Below are 21,531 nucleotides of genomic sequence, written 5' to 3'. Positions count from 1 at the left end.
ACATTGCTTCCTTCCAGCCAGCAGAGCGTACCCATGAGAAAAAGCTGCAGTTTACCATGTGATACAGCAAGCTGCACCTTCCATCTGTTTAAGTCAATTTGCTGGAAGGAAGCAAGTACAGCTCCAACCGGCTATGCCCTACAGCAGGCAGCAATCCTTCCTTACCAGTCAATTTGTCTGCGACGAATGTAGCAATCTGGTGTGAAAGGAGGAGGCTAATTCCCCCCTCCCCCCTATAAGCAGATCTATGTGGAAGTGGGGACATTCACACTTAAGTAATTCCTATGTTGCTCTTGGCACATATGCACTTCATATGTAGGAAGAGAGGCAAGGAAAAGCAGACTTAAGAGAAACTGCATTTTCTTCTTCAAAACAAAATAAGCCAGTGAAGACGGAACTCAGGTTTGCAGGATTTGAATGCATTTAGAACTGACATTGTGCCAAATCACGTAAAATACAAGAATAGTAAAGGCTTCTGCTTACCCTCCTCCCAGTACCCTTATGGACCACAGGCACGCGTTCCTCCCCTGTGAGAGAATTTATGTCCAATTTGCTAGGGTCCTTACAGCGCTGTCTCCTTTGTTTAGGCTTTTCTGAAAAGTTCTGAAAGGAATATTAGTGAAAATATAAGTGACGCTCCCTTCCAAGTAAATGTGCACAGGACTGGAATATGAGACTTGTACTTACTGTGCCAAAGCCAGGGATTTCAAGCGTGTAGTCAGACTGCTGTCTCAGCCAGTCCAGAAGACTCTTATTTGGAACAATCTTCTCTGCCTGGACATTAGTGCCTGGAACCGTCTGCGGACTTGAGGTAGTAATGGCTGGCCCATCAGGGTTAGGATTACTTGGTACAGTCTGGGTTTGATCTTCCTGAATAATAGAATGGGAAGAGTGAGAAAGAAAGACACTACTGAGATGCAGAAATAATACTGAATTTTCAAAATGTCAAAATTAACACAATATCTGATCCAGCCATGGCAACTACCCTAGCTAAACCCAGGCTGCAAGAATGGTGAGCTATTTCCATGGGGAGGGGTGTGTTTGCACAGGGGCCAGACCCCCACCCCCAGTGCCTTGACACCATTATTTAATAAGAATAAAACAAAACATTTGCACTTGGCACTAAGCAATCATTGAAGTGCAGAGGAATAAAAGAGGATGGGGATTATTACTTACTGACAGCCCTGTCTGGAGGGTTCTCTCCTTCAAAAATATGAGATCTATCCCTTCCACATTTTTTCTCCTGCCCCGTCTCCTCTTCATGGCAGCATCATCTCTCCGTAGACTCCCATTGACGATCTGTCCTGTGACAGGATGAATTAACCCTGCCTGAAGGATACCAGACAAGTCCATGCCAAGGGAGCCCTGCAGAGCATTCACTGTCCCTAGCTTAGGTATATTTGTGCTCAGGGAGAAAGGAGAGCTGCTTGCTGGTGACCCATCAGGCACTCTTGAGAGGTCCACTGCTGCATCCCGCCAGCCGTTCAACACAATGGAAGGGTGGGGGTGGGAAGCCACTAGCTGTTCAAGGCTCCTCTGCTTGGCATCTCTCTCCATCTCAAATTCATATGGTTGCCTGTGCTTGTGTTCATCCTTGACGAAAGTGGGCGCCAGGAAACCGTCCTGTGTTTAAAACCAGGAGTGGATAGAAAGGCAGTTACAATAATCTGTCCTAATAGAGACTGCATACATAATTTTCTAATATTCTCAAGCAACCTTTAAATTCATCAGCACCCTTTTCTAAAAGAAATACCTGAATGTAACTATCAACTTTTTTTAAGGATGCCAGAATGATAATGTCAGTAATTTTAGGAACAGTAAGGTGATGCAGTATTGAGCATAAGTTTATTTACTTATGGACAGGAGTTTGAAACATTATACAAGTAATGATTTGCAGCAGGCAAAGATGTCTACCCAAGCTCACCTTCTGGACCTGTGCAGCTATCACTCCATTGCTGAAGCTGGGTTCGGAGGCCTCTGGTTCAGTGTAGCTGTTTCTATTGCCAGTACTGTTGGATAATGCAGGAGTCGGCATCACAGTTTGTATTTCAAATGGCTGGCTGGAAGAAGGCCACTTGCCCTTTAAGATGGCATGACAGATGTTGTCTATGCGGTTAATGATCACTCGATCCTGTCAAAGAAGCAGATATGCTTCACTAGGTTGCATGTGCTGTAAGTTCTAATCCTTCCAAGAACTACAACTAGGCAACTAGCTTCAGGTGTTCCTTTTCCAGGTGATACAGAGGCTGATAGCTTGACCAGCCTGTAAATTAACCATCCTGCATATCAGAAGCAAGGCAGCAGGCCTGTGCATGTAAGACACACGACACTTGGTCACTCCTGTAGAAAGGGTTCATTCCATGGTACATACCATACAAAGTTTTAAATTGACAGCTTTCAGCCAAGAAAATGACTGGAGCCATTATGCAGATACACTCTCTATTTCTGTTGCATTTTTAAAAAATCGCATTTGAAAGTATGGCTGGACGTTTACCAATAAGCAACACAAGCTGGAAAATAAACCTCTACAGTCTACCCTTCCATCACACATCAATTTGTTCCTTTTTCTACATCATAATTTAAAGCTACTAATGTAAGGTTGATGCCAATAATGTCCTGTTGGGATATATATACACAAACACACTGGGAGCAGTTTTAACATCAGTAGCATTCTGATAGTTATTAACTTGCCTCAGCAATATTTCTACAATGAGTGATAATAACTACACCGGGGTTCTAAACCCTAGATTGCAGGAGGAAGTCAAATGCAGAGCACCAGGATGCCCCTTTCAAAATAAGATAAAGGGTACAGGAGGGAACCAATAAATAACAGGCCTGCCAGAGGCTCTTGTCATTTAGGCAGAAGTCCTGTTAGGCCTCACACTCAGAACATGAGACCAATAACTAAAAAGAGATAAAAACATATTTTTTTCTTCAAAGAAAACCTCAATACTTCAAAACTGCTAGGACATTTTTCAGAAGGGAAGTGCTTGGCCTTTTTTTACAAGGAAAAGGCTATAGCCCACTGGAATCACAAACACAATGGTGTTTTTCACATTGCTTATTGAAGACACTGGACAGCTATTGATATTAGCACCCATATCGGACAAAATATATACTATAATGCAGGAAGTATAACAGAGAAATATTCAACTTGGAGAAATACTTCAATGCTGCTTCCAAAATGTTGCCGGATAATCTATTCTACTTCTCTCAATATGTTTTCAAAAGGGTTCAGACACAAGCCAGGGTGCACCTGTGTGAAAACAACATGGTAGGTGGATCTCAGTCCCTGCGGAACATTGACCTAAAGCCCTTAATCATGCATACTTAAGCTACCAAGCCACCTTAGGCCACTCTGAGAAAGAGTAGAGTGTCTTCTCCTGCAGAAGCTGAGCAATGGTAGGTGCCCGGACATCTTGCAGTTCATCAATCTCTCCAGGAACAACAAATGTGGAACTCTTACTTTCATCTTCAGAAAACTTCTCAAAACAATCTAGATGGAGAGGAAAACAACATGTAAGCATTTGTTAAAGCATCAAATCGCTCTTTCTTTCAAAGGCATTCTGAGGCATCGATGATCTTCAACAAAGAACACAACAAAGCTGTATGGTTCTCTGGACATCTACGGTATGACACCCTGTAGCAGCTTCCATATATTTGAAGAATAGTGTCGGTAAATTTAAATGACAGAATGGCATGTGTGATTCTGAAGAAGATTGCTAATTATGGGCAGAAGTTTGATATGTAACATAACACTAAGTGTCTCTGGAAGCTTGCAAAAAGAGAATTCAGTGCTGCTACAAAATACCAGAAGAAAACAGAAGCAGTTAAATAATTCAGCTAATTTAGCTACTATGATTCAGTGGCCTAGCTTGATGCTAACTTTCAAATAGTATACATAAAAACTCATTTTCACTAACTATTTAACTAACCAACCGAGCCAACATGCATGAAGCAAGATCCTATGGAGTTGAAATTTGTTAATCCGCAGCCACAGTCAGTTTTCTGGCACTTGTGAAGATATAAAGATTTATGTCACCAGTTGATGTCATGCTAATACTGTATTTTTATATTATACTTAGTGTGAAGTTACAATCCTCAAAATGAAAATTACTAAGATATGCAGGAATGTACACTAGCAGAAAGATAACCCCCACATTACTCTACCTTGATTTTGGCTGCTTTCATCCCTCTTCTCTAGGTCTTGATTCTCACACTCTTCCTCTTCCTTCTTCATTTCATTCCCACAGAGAGGCTGTGGAACAGGACTGCCCCTTTTCTCCTCTGTGTCATCTCCCCAGGGGTCTGCCTCCATACAAACAGGATGTGACTTAAGGAGCTCCATCTGAATTGCTGACGCCTGGCTTTGTGCAGAATGGTGGTAGTGGTGATGGTGGCAGGTCTGGATCTCTTGCAAGACTGGGGTGTGCTCCTCGAGGCTCTCAAATTCAGCTTGATCGTCCTCGCCAGCCCCGTGCTCACTATCACATTTGGATGCTGCCTGCTCACTCGAGATCGACTCAACCAGCTCCTTATTCCTTTCCTTCATGATTGCATCCAGAGTAGTGAGAAGACATGAACTATGCCTTTGCTCCTCTTGCACAATGGGTTTGTCTTCACCACCATCTGGGGTCTTTAAGCAACCTCTCAAATCTTCCACAGTGTCAGCAGCTGCCTCTAAATGATCTTCCTCTTCCTCCTCCTCTTCCTCCTCCTCTTCTTCACTGTGGCTCTGACTTTGCACCGATTTCTCTTCCAAGCCCTTTTCATGCAACAAGCCCATGAATCTCTTCTCGGGATGGTCTTTGATATCAAAGTTATGGAGACTGGGGCCAAACACTCCTATGCTCAGGACCCCTTCCATGCCATCTCTTTCAAACGGTACTGATCCTGGGTTAGCGTACGGACTCTCTATATGCTCAAGGGCATTACAGGGTTCCACAATAAAGCTCTGGGAGGGCTTAGTTTCCTTAGATGAGGGCTCCTGGGCTGCATTCGGACCCTCCGTTTGGTCACTGCCAAATTGCAAGTGATCTAGGTAGGAGGGCTCTCTTGTGGTCTCAGCATCACAGCTAGATAGATCTTCATCCCCATCTATTTTGCCCTCTGCTATTTTGGTAGTATTGCTACTGACATCTGTGCAGCTGGGACTGTCTCGGGCAAGGGAGCTATGTTCGCTGTTGCACGCCTTCTCATCATACATCATGCACATCAGAGAGTCAGGCAAAGAGCTCTCATCATAGTTAATGGAAATCATACCCCGGACTTTCGACATGAAATTTTCACAGCTGCTATCCTGAGAGATGTTGTCTGTCCGCGAGAGACTATTGCCTGAGCCCACTAGCTTGAGACAGCGCTCCGTTTCGGTCTCCGGAGATTCATGTTTTCTTTCCACCTGATTGTATGAAGGGGAGCAATACAGCTTAGAATTTGCTTGGTGGTGGCAACACAAGTTTTCTGTTCCAAGGACCCCTGTCCTTTTGTGCTGAGCATAGTTTCTGTAGGCATCCAGGAATGACAACTGGGGGTCATTCATGATATAATAGTCCGTGCGGTTCAGCCCATGTTTAGCCGTACCGATGAGCAGATCCCGGTCATGCTTACCACACTCCCACCACACGGGAAGGTACAGGCTTGGGCGGCAAAGCTTGAGCCGCTCGTGCAGCTGCGGACACCTCAGCACTTGCTCACGGACCTTCCGTAGCAGTTCGATTCGGTATAGGGTCCTTGCGGCACGCTCCTCAGTGATTGGTTCCACATAGATACTAGGATCAGCTGGGCCTACGAGTATAGAAGAGGGAGGGAAGGTAGAGAAAACCATCAAGGGTAGAGTGATAGAATGTCTATAGACTAGGGTCAAAATACTACAAGTCTGTTGCTCAAGACTTTTAGCAGGGGGTTTAAAGCAATTTTAAAAAAAACCTGAAAAGGAAAGAAGCAGTGTAATGTCCTCCACCATCATCTAAATTACAAGTTTAGAAGCCCCAAATAGTTCCCACTCACCATCTTCTTTCCAGTGGGGCAAGCGGCAGACGTTCCTGCACATTGCAACAAAGCTATAGAAATATTTCTCGAGGCTCTCATCAGTTTTCTTCTCCAAACGTGAAATGGATCGGAACTGGGTCCAGTCAAAAACCTTCTTCTCTGGATCGTACATTACCCCAAATGAAGAGACAGTGCGATAGAAATCTGCTTGATCTCTTCTGGTCCATCTGCAATGCATGGGGAACACAAATCCACCCATTCATGAAACTTGCTTTAAAAAAATTCCCAATTTTCAGTTTTTCGCAATTATTTAATAGTTCTGGTCAATCTATTTTTCTAGTCTGAGAGGATGTTTGGGATACAAATTGAACAAATGATAATGTAGCAGCCAAACAGTTCCCAGTTTTGGAGCTGGAGAGGTGGCAGGTGTCACTGTAGAACTGCTTCAAAAATCTGCCTCACTCCTGCAGCTTCAAAGTTGGGCAAGAGACTGCCTGCTCTTCACACCTGCCGGACTTGCCATAGCAAATAAATACTGTATTTACTGGCTCCTGGTGTAACAAGAGCATTCCCTGCCTATTGGGGTGATCTTTGGTATCTTACGTTATGCCACAATCTGGAATCAAAGCATATGGGATTCCAGTAATGGGAGGAGCATCTGCAAGCTTGAAATTAAAGCATGCAGGCTATGAGCCTGAGCTATCTACAATGTTTGGGGATTATTAGCAGTTTTTGCCCATTTATGTTAAAAGAGTCCTTCCAGTGCTCAAATAAGATCAAGCCTGTTCACAGCCCAGTGTTTTATATTACCTTTTCTGCATTTCCTTGTTGATAGGGTCCATCTCGTTGGCTCTCCTAAACATCTCCTCTTGCAGCCAATAACCATGGTTACAAGGCCCAATGATCTCAGGCCTAGTAGGGAGCTCTTTACGGTTGCAACGCTGATAGACAGTGACGAGACGCCGCAGTCTGGCTGTGAGGGCGGATGACACAGGCCAGCTGGATTTGTCTGGGTCGGAGCCATCCTGGGCTTCAAACATCAGCAAGGTCATTAGTATTTAACACAAACACTGCAGAGTCCTTCAAACATCCCTACTGAATCATTAAGTACTTCACCCCCACCTACATATACACGGACATAACCTGCCTATCAGTCTTCAATACCATGGTTGGGATACGCAGGGGTTCTGAGTCACTGGGATTCAAAGATCACCTTATTTTGCTGACTATCTTTCAGCAACTTTAGTGCCTTAGTTTTATGTAGCTTTATTCTACCGGTATGTTTCATAGGGTATTGTTTAATATAATTTTTAAAAACACACATATAGATGTACTTTTACTTGCTCTAAGATACCTTTGAAGTGAAATAATAATAATAAAAAATTATTTGAAGTGTTTAGAGAAAACAGAGTAACAACATTCAAAATAAAACCAACAGAAAATAGTAGCTATCTGGTTGTGCCTAGAATAACACTGCAAAAGCAATAGTCTCCTGATACCAAGATGAGGAACCAATTGAAATACAAGAAAGTATCTTTACTAAGAACAATGAACTGTTGTGGTATTGGCGGAAATCTTTATTTGTTGTTTTGTATGTAGCTTTGCATTTAGTTCTCTGTGTTTTAATTTAAGAATCTGTTTGTAAAATATTAGTCTAACAATGAAGGATTTACTGCTATCCTAGTTTTTTATATATATACACACACACATTCTTTTTTCTCCTCTTTCATACTTCTCCTTTCTTTTTCTTCCTCTGTATTATAATTTTACTTTTCCTTATTAATTTTTTATTTTTTATTTACTTAATCTGTTTGACGACTGTAAGTTTTGTTCTAATTGTTTGTGTATGCAACATAATTCAATAAAAAAAGAAAAGAAAATAGTAGCTATCATTTGGAAGGCTTGTTAAGTTGCAAAGCACCTGGAATAAAAAAGTATTATTGGAGTTTTTCAAATGCATAATGAAGGATCTTTTGCAAGATAGGTTCTTGAAATACAGTTTTTATTTGCTCTGGAAGTTAGCATAAGTTGCTATTCTAACCAATAAAATTAATACCCCTACACTCCCTAAAACATCTAGATGCGCAGCCTCACCTGCCATGGTGTCCTCCTTCTTCTCAGTTACTTCACCACAACCATCTGAAGTCTCCTATGAAATGAAAACAAGCCCACATCAACGGAGTTTACTTTAGAGACACTTGCTTCTGGGCCAAAAGCCGAATACACAAAGCCAACATTGAATTATGGAGTAAAAAAATAATAATTTACATTGCCTCCACAGCAGCGTATGTTACACATCCATAAAGGCGCTATGAAACCACCAGAAGAACACTTCATATTGTCAATATGATCCAACACCCCCCGCCCCAACTTTAAGGGATGTGAAACTGTCAAGGGTATTATTTGTGTGTGTTGTGTTTTCTGCAGTCTCAGAATACCATCAGAACAGATAATGGAAGCAGAGTAAGCAGATCTCTGCCTAGAAAATCACACCTACCTCCTGTTTCTGCAGCCCGTCCAGCTTCTCTGCACTTGTTTCTTCTTTATCCACGTTCCCTCTAAACAAAGCAACCCAAGAGGGGGTTAGTCTGTATTTGTAAGGCAAGGTCATTCTGACAGAATTCTTCAAACATTAATTCCACTGAAGTGGAGGCAAGCAGTGCTGGCTATTATTACCTGTGCTATAGGTATGCATCTGCCTCATAACCAAGACTGTTGTGACAGCAGAGTCATGGGCAGTCCAACCATCATTCCATCCCCACCTTCTGCTGAGTTAACACTTGGGGATCACCAAAAGCACCACCCACTATGGATAAGCTTTCTCAAGACTGTATGCATGAATGGTACACACTTAGCTTTCGGAGAGAACTGCTCCAAGGCATAACCTTTTGATGTAATTCATATAGACCAAGCATCCTCATCTGCCAATCCACAGCATCACTACAAATGGCTAACGTCACCAACAACCTTTGTGTACAGCTCCCACAGCAATATCAGCATGTAGTCTGGATAGTGTTCACTTAAGCAATTCAGCTCCTATGACAGATCAATACCTGCCAGCCCAGCATAAGCTTACCTTTCTGGAGCATCCTGCACTCCATCGATGACACTCTGCTCTGCAGACAGCAGCATCTCATCTGGCATGCCTACCTTCTCAAGGAAGCATAGGGCTGGGTCGGCTCGCATAGCATTGTACCTTTCGTAACCTGACAAAAGCCAGAGGTTTTTTGTTCAGTGATATTCAGCTGAGGGCTTCCAGCCTTAACACTCTACTACTACATCTCCATTAAGGTCCACGTAATCAGCAAGAAACAGTAGGAGGTAAGATAGGTTGTCTGCCCATTCTATATGATGCAATGTTGTTGCTGAATTAGTTATGTTACGTAATACAGGCAAGGGTATGTAGACAGTTCGCCAGAGAAGGGCCCCATCAGGATTTCAAGGATTCAGTGCCCTGGATAATTTATTGCCCCTTACTATGGTAAACAGAGGTATGCAAGTCAAAGAAATAAATACGAAAGAGGTTTATGTTTATTATTGCTAAAATATCACATTACAGTCCACAATTATTTCTTTTTTTTTTAGTCTAACCATTAAAACCTACAAAATATATAGTTTAATATGAGTCGGTTGGAACTATTCTCCCCCCCCCCCTTTTATACAGCCTAAACACCCAATACGTAACCTAAACTCACAATACACAGGCATTTCAATCCCATTATAAAATCCTGTGCAGGATTTACAGAGCAACCCTATGCATGCTTGCTAGGAATTAAGTCACACTGAGCTCAATGGGGCCCACTCCCAAGTAAGTATCATAGAATTACAGCATGATCACAGGATTCAGATAGTCTTAGAGCAGAATTTAGATCTTTCTTTAAGGACAGAGTACACATATCCCTGCCTATTTTCCATATGCAGAGAGAAATATTTTTTTAAAAAAACCTGTGAAATAAAGTTGTATTTTAAAAATATATTAGAAAACCTTTCAGATTCCATCTATTTCCCCTCTCCCAGACAGGCACACATACAACCTATTAATACTCCAGGCCATACAAAAAGTAATACCATGTTTGAAAACTCCAATAAGGAGGGATTTATCTGCCTCAGCATTCCACCAATCCACAGGGATTTCTATGTAGTCAATGTCTGGCAGGAGGAAATCCAGATCTCTGTGAAGGACAGGCAAAGATTATATCCCAAGAACATTCTGCACAGGCATTCCTCTCATTTATACAAATTAGGGAATGAAATGGTCTTTAGGCCTATGACTAGCATGGAAGGGGTGTGATAGAACTCATGGGGAAGGAAATTCCACAGCAGCAGGGCCACCATCAAAACAAGTGGTCCATAAAGGATCTCTCCAAACTGTTTTGTCCTTCACTAAGACCACATATGTTTCAGCAAGTTCCAACATCTCTATAAAATGTTGGGAGAGTGGACTTGAGAAGTGCTGTAAAATGTTCCAGGTTCAGTTCCTGGTATTTCCAGGTAAGGCTAGGAAAGACCTGGGTGAAATCCTGGACAGCTGCACCAGTCAGGATCAACCGGTTCATTAAAATATTTAATTTTGTTGTTTTCTCCAGGATAGGTTTTGGGCCTCCTGTCAGAGTTTTGCCATGCATGGATCTCCTTTTAATTCAGCTGAGCTTATTGCCGCTCTCATCTGCCTGTATTTTCAGAACCACAAATACCCTGCAAAGACTCCACAGATTTCTTTCAAATATAATCTGCAGTAGGTAAAAATATGCATTTGCAGGGTTCTACAATTTCCTGCAGAGTGCAAAAACACCTGCGCGCGCACACCCACACCCCAACTCGAATGCAGCAACTCAAGCACATGCTGTGTATGTTTCCAACACTGGGGGACTGTAAAGCAAAATTCCAGAAGGCGAATGTAACATACTTGGCAGGAGTTCCTTCAAAGGCTTTGTCGGCTGCCTCCCCCAACACTTCAGCTTTCAAGTAGTAGAGCATCCGTACACGCAGCAGCACCCTACCGAAAGGAAGAGCAGCAAGTGATTCAGAGGGCAAAATCTTGAATTTCCAACATGCCGTCCAAACCTACCAAGCCAATCTGCAGGTCTCCAGGATATGCCAGTGCATTTGCTGGCAGTGAAAACTGTCACTGCTGCCTTTTTTTAAAAAAAAGCTGGCCTTGCAGGGACCAGATCCCAGTGCTAGAAGAGAAGCCACTAGGCATACAGGCTGGTGAATAAGCACCTGTGACTTACGTTACACTTCACTCTTTACTCTTACTGTGCCATAACTTGAGTTACTACCCAACATACGTGCACACAAAAAGAACGTACATGAGATAAGGTGGTATGTGAGGGGGCAGATGATATGCTGCAGCCAATGAAACGTATTGAAATATAATGCAGAAATTCCAGGTTTTCTAAAACCGGGCAGTTAAGAAGAAGCACACTTGCTTGGTATCCCCTTACTGACTACCTAGTGCCAGCTGGGTTGCATTTGGGACACAGGGGAGCACAGTCCCAATCATGTGTCCACTGTGCACTGTAGAGAAGTGAGCAAAATTTGCCAGTTGCATAGCCTCTTCCAGAAAATCATTATTATTATTATTTTGCAAAAATCCACTAGGCTTTATTCAATTATGTTCTGAACAAGCAGAGAGCATGCATTTCTCTCAATGACTTGCACCAAAACAGAGAAGCTAAACATATCAAATCATTGGAATGAGTGGGTGCTTGCTTCCTGCTCCAGACCTGGGGGGGGGGGGACAGGAGCGGTGCAAGCACATGTCCCTGGGAAGTTTTCCCATTTGTACACTCTTCCATTTTACAGTCTGGAAAACTTGAGCTGGGGAACTATCCTTAATCTTCATGGATCCACAGCAGGAAATCCCAGCTTCCTCTCCACACAGTTTTCCAAACTTCAACTTCAATTTCTCCAGACAGTTCTCACCAAGTTGGGGGGGGGGGATTGACTCCAGGTTCCAGAGGTGTAAAAACAGGAGAAGACTTCTTCAAAAAAAAGGTTTGAGGCACCTCCATGGTGTACATGCACAGCAGCTGATAGATCAAACAAGTCCCCACAATGGATAATGCATTCTGGAGCCCCCAGTCAGCACCCCCCCCCCATTTGCTCACTTGTTGCAATGTTGTTTCAGATGTTTTTTGTAGCTGTCATCATGTAAGACAATCTCTGGATTGCAGGTGGTGAGCCAGTCAGCATTCTTGATCTCAGGGAGCAGCATCTGGTTCTTGGTTTTCTTGCCTTTCCTTCCTCTTGGCACTGGGGCTGATAAGCCTGCAATAGGCAGGGGGAAGAATCATGAGCTTCACTGCAGGCTCAACAGCAGATCTATGGCCAGATCTTTTATCTCCTCATACAAACTGTGACAGATGAACAGGGCCCTCCACCTCTCACATAATCTGACATCACAATGACACCAGGTGACTGAAAAGTGGGTGGTTCTGCCCACCTGCTGAAGTTGGGCCACAGGGGAGTAGGGATAGGGGTCTGCTTCCATCATGGCCCCACAGGAAATACACAGGAGAAGTAGCACCCAACAGAACTGAACTGTCCAATTATTAGCTGATGATTGGAGAGTTCAGTCCTGCTCTCTACACGGTTCTGTGCAGGACTGAACTCCCTGCTCGTTAGCTGATGAGCAGGGGGTCAAGTACTGCTGCTTTGTCTGCATGTGCCAGTTCCCAGCAGGGAATCACAGGAGAATCACAATAGATAACTGCTCTGTGTTCAGTCTTAAATCTTTTCACACCATGTCTCTATGCAACTAATGCAGCTCTGATCTGAGAAGTACCTTTGTTGTAGATTACAAATTAAGGTTCATTCACTAAATGAAGGACTTGAAACTTTTACACTTTACAGTATTAGCAAGTGCTTTATTAGCTTTGGTGTAAGCTAGAAAAGGATCCCGTGTCAGAAGTTTTTATTTAGCTCCTACTTTCATTGTATTGAGGTAAAGCTAAAGCTTAAAGTAGGTGATAAAACAACAACAAAATGAGCCTATTGTACCTGAATGGTTCTGTAGGGCCTGGTTCTGTCCATCCTTTGTGGGAGTGATCAAATCCCAGATAAAACTCTTAATCTTCTCATCTCCCTTATAATGTCTGACACAGTAGACTAGGAGTGCTCGGCAGATCATTTCCATGTCTTTCTCATTGAGATGCCATTTAAACCGGCCATGGGTCAATATGTCTTTCCAGCGCCCCCAGCTTGAAAAACACAAGATGCATCTTACATACTAATAAGGACACTTGGCGCTTTTCCAGCATCTTCACACACTGCACTTTATCAATGAAGCCTGGCCAAGCTCAAGAAAAGGAAGAGAGACTCATAGAAAGGGAAATTATAGAGGAAAATGAGCGGGGTATTGCTAAAGGAGGGATCCTGATGATTGGTTTTGGACCCAGAAATATTTATTCCTCCCACAGATTTCCCTCTAGGTATCACAGAAAATGCCATGGCTGATAAAATTTGGGAAAGACTGGAGACTTATTCTGCACTGAACACTTCACAGATTGTTCAGACCATGGAACCCACCTTCTAGGGCCAGGATAATATGGGGCTGGGCTCCCAGGAAAAGCTTAACAAAAAGACACACCCAAATATGAGCAGGTTCTTCTCCACACGGAAACATTCTGCCCGTAGGTAGCGACGTGTTCTTTCATTGAGGCGTCGCGAGCGTGTGGGTCGCTCATCGGAGTCACTGTCCAGTTCAGAGAACTCCATAAGTTCATCCTCCTCAAAGGAATTGTAGTGTTTGGTCTGTTTACGGACACGGGGCCTATCAATCACCAGGCTCTCCTGTGAAGGGAAGGAAAAAGAAGAACAGATATAACTACTTGAATCTGCACCCAAAGCTGCCTGGGATAGTTAACCATTTCTTTCTGAAACTGTAACATCTACAGATTTTTCCAGAAGTAAGCACTGATATACATCTTTTTTAAAAAAAATCACAGCTGGAATGGCCATGAGTTGGCAAATCTATTCTCAAGAGTTGGCCAGACAAAACTGAGACTGTGCACCTGTCCCCACTTTCCTATTTTTCAGAGTGACTCTTTTATTCTCTCCGCCCATGTTCATTATTGCACGTGTGTTATGGCAGGAAAACAAGAAGAAAATATCTCAGTGGTCTGTTGCATAGCAGTATTTCCTCTGCTGTGGCTTCTTTTGCCCTAGCTGGAGTATTAGAAGGCATTATCCTTAGGCTACATTTTAAAGCCTCTCCCCCATGTGAACCAACCCGGACCCTGCAATCATCATCTGAGACGCTTCTTCATGTGCCTCCTCTGTAAGAGGTCCAGAGGGTGGCAACACGAGAATAGGCCTTTTTCTGTGGTAGCTCCGTTTGTGAAATGCTCTCCATGGGGAGACTCGCCTGGTGCCTTCGTTACATAGCTTTAGGCACCAGGCAAAAATATTCAGCTTCTCCCTGGCCTTCAGCTATTCAAACAATATATGGCCTTTTAAACTGCAGGGGTGGGGTATTGCTTTTGTTTGTTACTGTTTATGCATTTTTGTGGTTTTATATTGTAAACTGACCTGTGATCCTCAGATGAAGAGCGGTATATAATTTAAATTAATAAATAAGGCAGGCATCAGAGATAGCTGGACCATAACTGAACCAGTTGTTTCACTGAGCAAGCAGGTACACCGACTGGGCTCAGGAGGTGGCAGCCGCATATGCTGTTTTTCTTCCAGGAAGCTGAACACTTCAGTGTTTCTTCCTCCCCACAAAAAACGCAGCAACCACACTCTTGTTTTCAGTGCCTCCAACTAGGAAGACTGACTGTGATGGCTGGAGCCACCTAATACCTTTCAAAGGTGGGGGAAAGGGAGGAGTTCCTTTCGCTTTAACAGCAGCAACTATCTGATAGGCAAGCATGGAAGGAAAAAATGGGAGATATGGTATCCTTTTGGGGACGGTCTTGCCTTTGGCAGAGTACAGACAGCAAGAACAGGAATACTTTTAGTTGCTACAACTCACATCAGTATGAGAGAAGGACAATGCAAAGCTATTGGACTGTCAAAATCCAAAGCCTGAACCATTGTCTTCATCTCTCCCTGGCCCAGTACAAAGTGATGGGTTCCTTTCATTCTATGCTCCTATGCAAAAGCCACAGCTGTCAACATGAGCTTAAAGACAAAAGGGGTGAACATCCACCTCCAGTATTTTGAAAATACAGGGATTAATTTGTTAATGGTTAATTCATCAGAACTTTATATGAAACCTGAAAACAGCACTCTTTTCAAACAAAATGGTGAATGATGGTTGTAAAGGTAATAAAACTTAAAGAGCTATAAAATATTTATTTGTAATGAGGTTTCACTCCAATGCCTGCTGTTTATATTGGCGTGTGCAGATTTTTCACCTTAAAACAGCAATGTTAAGGAACTCAGCAAAAGAAAAAGAAATGATAGAAAATAGTAGATCAGGTTTTAAAGAAAAAGACTTTAATTATATGCTTGAATTTTACATTCTTACAATGTCAGTTGATTTGATTTCACAGCACAGAGTATCTAAATTGCTAAGTGTGGGAGCTGAGGGTAAATGGCATCTGGTGCTCAATTTAGAGACTGGTTTAAAATTGAAAGGCTGTTTAAAACTGTACCCAGCTTCATTCAGAATGTTAATACTAACTTCAATCACTGTGTTTTGTTTTGTTTTGTGATGTATCTTGAAGAAGTAACGTTTACTTGATTTAAAAAGTTCTCTTTTCTCCTCTGGATTTTTAAGTGACAGTGTTCTATCTTACACTAGACAATTTTATGCAAGTATGTTTGTTTGTTTGTTTGTGTGTGTGCGTTTGTGCCAGCACATGTGCACAATCATGCAAACATATGCATTGTAGACATACATAGGTAGTAAGCAAATGTTTTTCACACCACACGTCAGTGCATTACTATAGGCCACAATTCTAAGCAAGTTTGCTTGGAAGTAAAACAGGACTTGCTTTGGATTAAATACCAGGCTAAACTGAAGGAAGTGGCAGAAAAGAAGGAAGGCTGGCAGATGCAAATCTATACACTTAAAACAGAATTCTTAACCCTGAGATGAAGAAGAATAAAGTTTAATTTGAAATAAACTATAAGTAAAGGTTAGGTTGTTAAGAAAAACCAAAGTTGGGCCCAGTGAATGACTGGGGAGCACTTGATGTTGCAGCATTGCTAAAGTTAAGCCACTAAAGACCTTATCAGTTCCATGTATGAATTAGATACAATTAAAATAAATAAGTACTATTTTGTTTGATACTTACGACATACCAGGCATTGCTAGATAGTGTGCAAAAGGAACAGGTTTTAACTTACAATAGCTATCTCAACACATAACCCAGACATAACTTAAATCTGCAAGTTGTGTCATATGCACTTGCTAGTCAAAGCTATCAGCTGAATAAAGCTATTAGAATCTGATATCCTGACCCAGGGCCAGGTTGTGCTACTGTGCCATACCTGAGTGGGTCAAAGATACTGCTCACACAGGACAACCCTCAGACCAAGGACCTCGGCATGAATTTATAGTACAGTATTAGAAAGGATTCTAAGAATCAGATTCAGGAAAGGGATGGCATGACTCAAGTTCCTGCAGAAGAGATGTTCAGATGATCTGCATCAAGCTCCTGTCCTCCGTAATACACCAACAGTGGCCCAAAGCACAATTTAATAGAGCTTGCTGCAAACAGTTATGTAGGTATATATGTTTGTGCATGCATTTTATTTCTGGTTCCAAAATAGTAACATAATAATTACCTTCTCATTTTTTGCATCTGTATCCAGCTCTGCTATTTTTGCCCATTTCTGCCAGAAGTTGGGATCATCTAATGAAATGTCAGTTCTGTTTCCGGAAGCAACAAAACTGGCCTGGGAGTGAAATGAAAATTAACAGAGTATACCTCACAAAGCAGCAGAACAAAGGAGAGCCATGAATCCTTTATGCAGAACCACACAGAAAGAAACCACACCGGGGTGCAGACAGATAATTTGGTAGTTAAATTAGAGTATGCCCAGCAATTGGCTTTCTCCAACATGCTGGGGATGTTAGGCCCTGGGATAAACAATACGTGATTAGGATTTCAAAATGGGTGTTTTTTCCTGGATATTTATACATACCAGGCATTGCATTTAGCAGGTTGGTTCCAAGAAACCCAGCTTGTCAGCCAAACATATAGTTGATAGCATATAGGCAGAGGTGAGAAACAAACTCAGTGTCTCACCCCCAAAACTCTCTTGGTGCCAATTGTCTGCTATGCAGCACAGACTACAACTTGATTCTCTTAAGAAGTTGACCCCTTGGACCAGGGGTGTCAAACTCAAATTCATCGGGGGCCGCATCAGCAGTTTGGTCACCCTCAAAGGGCCGGTTGTATCTGTAGGACTATGTGTCCACTCTTTATTATCATAAATTATTGTCACTGCATTCAATTATTACTGTTTCTTTGTAATAATGTAAGTAATAACTAGCTCTGAAAGCAGAAACATAGTCAGAATAATGGCAAGTAGAAATTCAAATGTACAATTATTGTACAATTTATTGAAAAATGATTTTTGGTAACTGCACTGGGTGGTGGAGGCTCGCTAGGGTTTCATGCAGGACCTTTGCAGAGCTACTAGTACCTGGAGGTGCTGGGGTCCTTCAGCATGCAGGACAGATGTTCTGCCAGTGAGCCACCACCCTTCACCAAAGGGACTGGCTGAGGTTGACTCACTGGAGCTGCTCTCCTGGTTCCAGGGTTTAAGGGCCAGAAGTATAAAGCAGCATCCTATGTTTCTGAGGAGAGGGAGAGGGAGAGGGAGAGGGAGAGGGAGAGGGAGAGGGAGGGAGTGGGAAGGAAGGAAGGAAGGAAGGAAGGAAGGAAGGAAGGAAGGAGGGAGTGGGAGGGAGAGAGGAAGGAAGGAAGGAAAGAGGGGAGAGAAAGAAGAGTAGGAAATAAGGAAGAGAATAAAGAAGGAAAGAAAAAGAAAGAGGGAGAGAAGACGGAAAGGGAGAAAGAAGGAAGGAAGTAGAGGGAAAGAAAGAATAAGAATGAGGGAGAGGAAGAAAGTTGGGAAGGACGGAAGGAAGGAAGGAAGGAAGGAAGGAAGGAAGGAAGGAAGGAAGGAAGGAAGGAAGGAAGGAAGGAAGGAAGGAAGAAAAGAGGGAGCAGGAGGGAGAGAGGAAGGAAAGAGGTGAGAGAAAGAAGAGTAGGAAAGAAGGAATAAAGAAGGAAAGAAAAAGAAAGAGGGAGAGAAGACAGAGATAAAGAAGGAAGGAAGGAGAGGGAAAGAAAGAATAAGAACGAGAGAGAGGAAGGAAGAAAGGGAAGGGGGGGGGTCGCCGCCTTGATTCAGCGCCAGAAAAGAGCGCGAAGGGACCCAGGGTCAAAAAGCATTTCCCCGGCCCCAGCTGTTTGTCGGCGCTTTGTTGGCGCGGCGCTTAAGCAGCAAGGTCCCACTGCTGGGTCCCGCTGGCTGGGGCGCTCGGCGGGCCACATGACGAGGTCTGGCGGGCCGGATTTGGCCCCCGGGCCTTGTGTTTGACACCCGTGCCTTGGACAAACATCTCTCTAATATAGAGAAGGCAAGGAGCATGGCTGGAGTCACACAGGGTCTGTGTCAATGTCAGTATCATTTGGCATCCCACACCCCACCAGGGGGTTCACTGACAAGACCCCCCATGGACCTGCTGTGCTAAAAAGGTGGAATAACTGAGGGAGGCAGTTGCTCCAGTGTCCTGGAGCCAACACCAGAGTTACAAGGCAAATGCTAGATAGAAACTATTTATACGACTATTCAGTCTACTGATTCAGCTCCGTCAAACACATAAGAACATAAGAAAAGCCTGCTGAGTTAGGCCAATGGCCCATCTAGTTCAGCTTCCTGTTCTCACAGAGGCCAACTGGATGCCCGTGGGAAGTCTGCAAGCAGGACTCAATGCAACAGCACTCTGCCCAACTGTGATTCCCATCAACCGGTTTTCAGTGATATACTGCCTCCAACAGTGGAGGTTTGAACACCTTCTCCTCTTCTTTGCTACACATACCCACTGTCCAATTGTAATTCTGAATCGTAACTGTATTTCTCTGCATTTCTTTAGCAGACATCTGTAGTGTCACAGGAAGAAGGTAGCATTCTAATAGTTTGAGAGTCCTTAACCAAGAATGCAATGAAACCAGAAAAGAAGCTCAACCTTTACAAAAAAATAAATGCCTGTGAGAATCAGAGGGGCTTGCAGAAAATAATGGAGCAGAGCACAATCCCATTATTCCCAAAGGCATGCTCTCATATGTCTGCGTGCTACTGAAAATCTAAGAGGACTATTGCAGGCTCAACTGGTTTTTGCCCCCAAATAAACAATATACACCACCTTGGAAAATGTGGAGCCTTTCCCTTCAGTCTGGATAGTGATGGTCTGGGTTCTGCGTTGCAGGATTTGGTCAATATCTTCCTCACAGAACTTGGAGCCTTCGTCTTCTTCATCCATCAAAGCCCCATAAGCGCCTTTTCGTAATAAATCTTCGACCTCCATCTTTGAGAGCTGCTGCACCTTCCAAAGAGACAAACAGAAAGAAAAGAGAACCCCACCTTGGACAGCGAACAGGAAAAACAAACAAACTCTGGCAACCTCAAAAAGTAGGTTCTGGGATAGCTCAGTTAGTAGAGCATCAGACCCCCTAATCTCAGGATCATGGGTTCAAGCCCCACGTTGGGCAAAAGATTCCTGCATTGCAGGGGACTGGACTAGATGATCCTCAGGGTCCCTTCCAACTCTATGATTCTATGAAGTCTACAGAAAGGAATGAAAATTAGCACAGACCCAAAGGTCATGGTTCCAAAAGGCCTCCTTACCCCATTGTTGCTCCCCTTGCGATTTATGTCCTGCAGCACCGCTTTGTCCAAGCCTAGCTTCAAGCTGGCCTTGTCAAACATCTCCCGCTCATAAGAGTTCCTAGTGATGAGGCGATAGACCTTCACTGCCTTGCTTTGGCCTATCCGATGGCAGCGAGCCTGAGCCTACAGGAGAGAGACAAGGAAGGCATCACTAGAGACAGAGCTGGTAGAACTGGAGGCAGTGGAGGAGCTTTCTCCATCCACATCATCATCAAAATCCTCCCCCCACCACCTCTTTTAACCCTCTCATAATTGCATCTGAACCCATCAGCTGGAGGAAGAACAGCCATGGCAAGGCTTCCCAGTATAAAAGACCATAATAGACACCACCGTGACTTACAATCCATAAGACTCACAAACAACCAGAGCATTTCCAAACCCAGGAATATTTGATTTTACTTTTATTGTTGGGAAAACTTTTACAAGTACAAAACTCACTGAAAACTAAAAATGCATGTACACCTGAAGCTGGAAGAGATACCCTATTGATGCGGAAGAGATAAGAGCATCAGGTTCATGCCCCTTCAAGGACCCTTTTGCCTTCTGAGCAGTGAGTTCCACATTTTTCATGGTCACTCTACATAGCCTCTGTTCCCACAGACAGCAACAAACTTTTAGCCAGACCTTTGGGCCATGTGGTCCAGAGATGTTGGCGGTACCTGCAGATCATTTTGTGGATTCCAGTCCGAGTCAAAGATGATGCAGGTGTCAGCAGCAGTAAGGTTGATGCCCAGCCCTCCTGCCCGTGTACAGAGCAAGAACACAAAGCGGTCTGAATCCGGCTTGCAGAAGCGGTCAATGGCAGCCTGCCGTAAATTCCCACGCACCCGCCCATCAATGCGCTCATAGGTGTATCTGTGTAAACAGAGAGGCATAATAGGTCACTTTGGGAATAGTGCAAAAAGGAACAGCAGCACCACAGAACCAGGACTTTCTGCCTCCAACTGTGGCCAAATTAGCAACAGAGTTGTGTTGTTAAAGCTAAGCAAACCCAGTTTCCTTACTCTGGTGTTGTGGAAAAGAGCAATGGCCATGAAGCGGCCATCCCCATTTCAAATCTCAATCTTGCTATGAATTCTTTGGGAGACTTCAATCATGCCAATATCTCTTAACCTTACCCCAATCTCTACAATATGAAGAGAATACTGCTGGCCTATGTTACAGGTTTGTTGCAAGGATTGTTGAGGCAATGTGTATGGAATGATTTGCAGCCATGCTCTAAAGTGCTAAAATATCATCTTCATCTTCATCACCACCACCATCTGTATCTGCTTTTTAAAAATAGACATGCATAGGATCTAGGAGTTACTCTGTTTTAAGCAAATACACCTGGTTCTCCAAGACCCCCCCTCCTATAACCAAGTTGGTCCCCTGTAATAATTCCAGTTTCACCCAAAGCCCACCCCCCACCCCCCGGGGCTTTCTACGTAAGATGCTCTCTGACACCAATAGTCAAGAAGTAGTAAAGCAACTAGATTACTGTGCAAAGAGCTGGAAATATATTTCAAATAGGCATTAGTACTACATGTTCCAAAAAAACCTACTCAGTTCTCCTAGGTCCCAGATTCAACCTCTAAGCACTAGGCAACTTAAAGCCCAGGATTTTCCCAACTGTGATGTGCTACTTCTTGTGCTACTTCCAGCAACCTTTTTCACATTACAGAAAGCAGCTGGAATAAGATT

At 43.3% G+C, this 21,531-nt stretch overlaps 1 protein-coding gene across 9 annotated transcripts in view; it reads right to left on the bottom strand.

Annotated features, from left to right (window-relative positions):
- CHD6 (chromodomain helicase DNA binding protein 6) overlaps positions 1-21,531 on the bottom strand; it is a 104,292-nt gene that overhangs the window by 8,102 nt on the left and 74,659 nt on the right. For 7 of the 9 annotated variants that reach the window (XM_060277235.1, XM_060277238.1, XM_060277232.1 and 4 more), the window contains 20 exons: positions 20,508-20,703; positions 19,809-19,971; positions 19,325-19,509; positions 16,732-16,842; positions 13,583-13,785; positions 12,994-13,193; positions 12,102-12,261; positions 10,895-10,984; positions 10,057-10,160; positions 9,065-9,194; positions 8,486-8,546; positions 8,083-8,137; positions 6,799-7,018; positions 6,007-6,215; positions 4,171-5,784; positions 3,348-3,496; positions 1,925-2,131; positions 1,177-1,623; positions 688-870; positions 484-603 (listed from right to left, as the gene is read on the bottom strand). In XM_060277235.1, coding sequence (XP_060133218.1) covers positions 484-603; positions 688-870; positions 1,177-1,623; positions 1,925-2,131; positions 3,348-3,496; positions 4,171-5,784; positions 6,007-6,215; positions 6,799-7,018; positions 8,083-8,137; positions 8,486-8,546; positions 9,065-9,194; positions 10,057-10,160; positions 10,895-10,984; positions 12,102-12,261; positions 12,994-13,193; positions 13,583-13,785; positions 16,732-16,842; positions 19,325-19,509; positions 19,809-19,971; positions 20,508-20,703 — 4,807 coding nt within the window. Of the gene's footprint in view, positions 1-483; positions 604-687; positions 871-1,176; positions 1,624-1,924; positions 2,132-3,347; positions 3,497-4,170; positions 5,785-6,006; positions 6,216-6,798; positions 7,019-8,082; positions 8,138-8,485; positions 8,547-9,064; positions 9,195-10,056; positions 10,161-10,894; positions 10,985-12,101; positions 12,262-12,993; positions 13,194-13,582; positions 13,786-16,731; positions 16,843-19,324; positions 19,510-19,806; positions 19,972-20,507; positions 20,704-21,531 lie in introns of all 9 variants that reach the window. The other 2 variants (XM_060277236.1, XM_060277237.1) reach the window with 2 other exon arrangements.

This window comes from Zootoca vivipara, chromosome 7, assembly GCF_963506605.1.
Source record: "Zootoca vivipara chromosome 7, rZooViv1.1, whole genome shotgun sequence".
NCBI classification, from domain to species: Eukaryota; Metazoa; Chordata; class Lepidosauria; order Squamata; family Lacertidae; genus Zootoca; species Zootoca vivipara.
This window is presented reverse-complemented; position numbering and strand designations above follow the sequence as displayed.